At 45.5% G+C, this 3149-nt stretch overlaps 1 protein-coding gene across 1 annotated transcript; it reads right to left on the bottom strand.

The window, feature by feature from the left end:
• Positions 1-227: 227 nt before the first annotated feature.
• prr18 (proline rich 18) lies at positions 228-2417 on the bottom strand. The gene has a single exon (XM_040138569.1). The coding sequence runs from the start codon at positions 2238-2240 to the stop codon at positions 1473-1475; it is 768 nt and encodes a 255-aa protein (XP_039994503.1). The 5' UTR covers positions 2241-2417; the 3' UTR covers positions 228-1472.
• Between the last annotated feature and the right edge of the window lie 732 nt (positions 2418-3149).

Here is a 3149-nt window from a genome sequence, read left to right as displayed (position 1 = left end):
AGCTTATTGCAGTGAACCTCCACACTGTACACACATTCAATTATGTCTGTGACCCGGCATGAAGGTTTAATTTGTGTCCAAGGCTTGCACGTGATCGGTGTTTCCTTCAAAGTTTCCCTTGAGTGGTTTAATGATCAGTGCAATAAAGTGAAGGCAGCTGAAGTGAATCAACAAAGAAACCAAAAATATCTTTATGGCTCAATTTTCTCTATCTTTGGTTTATTGTATTTTGCTGAAAACAGTCATTTACTGGTTTCTACGCTCTGAATCAGACCCGCTCTTTCTCTCTGAGTTGCAAACCAAGTTCATTGCTACTTATAGAATAAAAATATGGTCCTTTGTAGCTCGGTGAGTACCACATGAGTACGGAAATGTCAGGATGAGGCTCCTAGTTCAGAGTGGGAATACCTCTGCTGCAAATCACAAAGTTTTCTGGCACTAATTTACTCTTGTAGCTGCATGCACTGTGTGTTGTTTGATATGACAAAAGAAAAGCAAGCTGGGGGTCATTTTTCCCGAAGGGATCATGTACCTGGGCCAGGAAACAGGAAATCTAAGAAGCTTAGAACACTAATGCCCACATGGCCCCAGGTAGCAACAGTGGCAACAAAGAGCCTTTAAAATACTGACTGGGAACTGGCCAGAAGCATCAAAGAAATCTAAATGACTGCAAATCAGCATCATGTAACAGAATTATTTAAGAGGCACAACACAAATCAGCAAAGATTTACAAGGGTCAGGGACACTTGTATAATTAAAAAAAAACATTTTACTTCAAATGGCATTAAATCATCAGCTGAGAAAACGTTTGACAGTACAAATATTTAGTAAATATTAAATACTGTACATGACTAATAAATCCCTACAAAGGATATAATCCTCTCATTAGAGGAAAAATAAACAGTCCAGTTTGGTTTCAGCAGCAGGCGCATGTAAAGCCCTGTTGTTGACAGCGTATTGTTCTCCAACACAAAGGAACGGTCTCGCTTCCCTTTACGCAAACCCCTCTGCCAATCCACGGGCCCCCCACTGAAAACAGAAACCATGTGCAAAGGACGGAATTATTAAGATATTAAGTTCAAACTTCAACAAAACATTGAACAGACATTAAACTCGCAAAGCAACGCCCCTGTGAACCATGAGCACTACCGGATGAACCAGGCTGTAAATAACCTTTAAAATCTGATTTTTGTTAAGAGGTGAATGCCAAATTACCTCTTATTCCAATGCAATTTGCTGGTCTACTTCTATTTTCCTTGAAGAAATGTCATTCTTAAGGTAGTGACATCTATTTTAGGACATAATAGAAACACATCGGCATTCATTTGGAGACAAGAGGGTGATGTTCTCCCCTCATTTACAAAGCTCAAATTTAAGATGCTACTGCAGCAGGCCTACATCGATGCACACATTTTCGCGAGTCCACCATCTCTTCAATGCAAGTTTACAAATGGGAGATCAGACGTCAGGTGTCAGCAGCCTTTAAGGTGCGGGAGTGCAGAAAGTTTGTCGACTTTTCCCAAAGCAGCGGCGTTTTCGACCCCTTTCAGCCACTCTTTACATTTCCTTACAACAGTCTCATCCACATCTCCGTCCTCTTCTTCATACTCCACATCGTCGTACTTGTATTGATCATTCAACAGGGATATCTTGACGATGGCGGAGATGTCCTGCTCGGCGCTCTCCGCCTTGGCGACAGGAGCGCAGCCCTTGGACGCCCCGTGCGACTTCTTGGACGGGAAAACTCGCCGGTGCCGAAAGTCCGCGGAGGCGCAACACTTCTGCTGCTTTGCCATCATCTGTTTCTCTAGATTCCGTTTTTGGATGACAAGAATGGCTTCAGGGGTGAGACTGAGGGTAAACTGAATCTCCTTCTTTCCTTCCTCTTTGCCATGGAGCTGTCTGGTGGAGTCCATGGAGCTGGAGCGCCTGACTCCTTCGGATGAGTCTTGAGGTTTGGGCACCGCCAGCCAGGAGCACTTTCCCTGGGTCTCCTGACCGGCGGCCGGCTTCTCAGCCGAGCTTTTACTCTTCTCGTGCTGGGCCTTTCGCCCCAAATTCCTGAAATTCGCGGAGGTCCAAGAAGTGGACTGCTTCTCCTTGTCGGACCCCCCTCTCTCTCCGCCGGATTTGCTGGTGAGCTCAGTCTGAGGAGGCACTCCGTTGGCTTTCTTTTTCCCGAACAGATCCCTGCCAGGAGAGGAGATCCGCTGGTGGAGGCTGATTGGCGGAAAAGGCATTTTTTGTGTGTGTGTGTGTCTGGAAGTGATCAGGATATGCAAACGTGCAAGTGTTCAAAGTGCAGCTGAGGGGGCCCTGCGCAAAGCGACGAGCGGCGCTCTGTGGGCATTATCCAGCAGCGAGATGGAGGGCGGCTGCACTGCACCTGTTGTCCGCGCCGACCGGAGCTCAACTGGTGCACACGCAGGAGCCTGGCTGCTTTATGATCGCCGTGGCAGGAAGGCGTGGTCAGCAGACGCACCAAACAAAGCCAAGAAAAAAGTGTGGTGATGTCATTTCATCGCTTCCAATAACTTCCTCAAGCCGTGAGCCACTTCCGCCTCATGTCACCCCTCATCTTTTCTCACAGCGCTGCTCTGCTGCTTTCCAGTCACTGGACTAGTTTTTCACACACACACACACACACACACACACACACACACACACACACACACACACACACACACACACACACACACACACACACACTAATTTGTTTAATAGATGATAAGCGTGAAAACCCATCATTTCCTTCAAAGAGCCGTGGTATCATGATTGGATGGATATATTTTGGACTTACAAGTGGCCACTGGCCTGGGTTTATCTGCTTTCATGAAGACTGACACATTTTGGCCTATTTTAAAGAAATAAATAGTCATTTTAAACGGACAACCTAATTGGAACTGCAGCATAATGAATGAATGATACACCTCCCTATTATCTTACACGGATATGGTCATGAACATACTGTTTGGTCCTTGGGTCTTAAAGATAACTCTGTCTGTCCTTGAACTAAGAAAACATGTCAGGGGCACAATGACATGCACTTTGTTTTTATCCTTTCAGTCTGTCAATATAGTCTCAAATGTCAATAAACTGATGTGTATAGATGGCCCATTGTTGTCCTTTCAGCCATGTAGCCTATGAAA

Source organism: Xiphias gladius, chromosome 11, assembly GCF_016859285.1.
Source record: "Xiphias gladius isolate SHS-SW01 ecotype Sanya breed wild chromosome 11, ASM1685928v1, whole genome shotgun sequence".
In the NCBI taxonomy this organism is placed as follows: domain Eukaryota; kingdom Metazoa; phylum Chordata; class Actinopteri; order Istiophoriformes; family Xiphiidae; genus Xiphias; species Xiphias gladius.
This window is presented reverse-complemented; position numbering and strand designations above follow the sequence as displayed.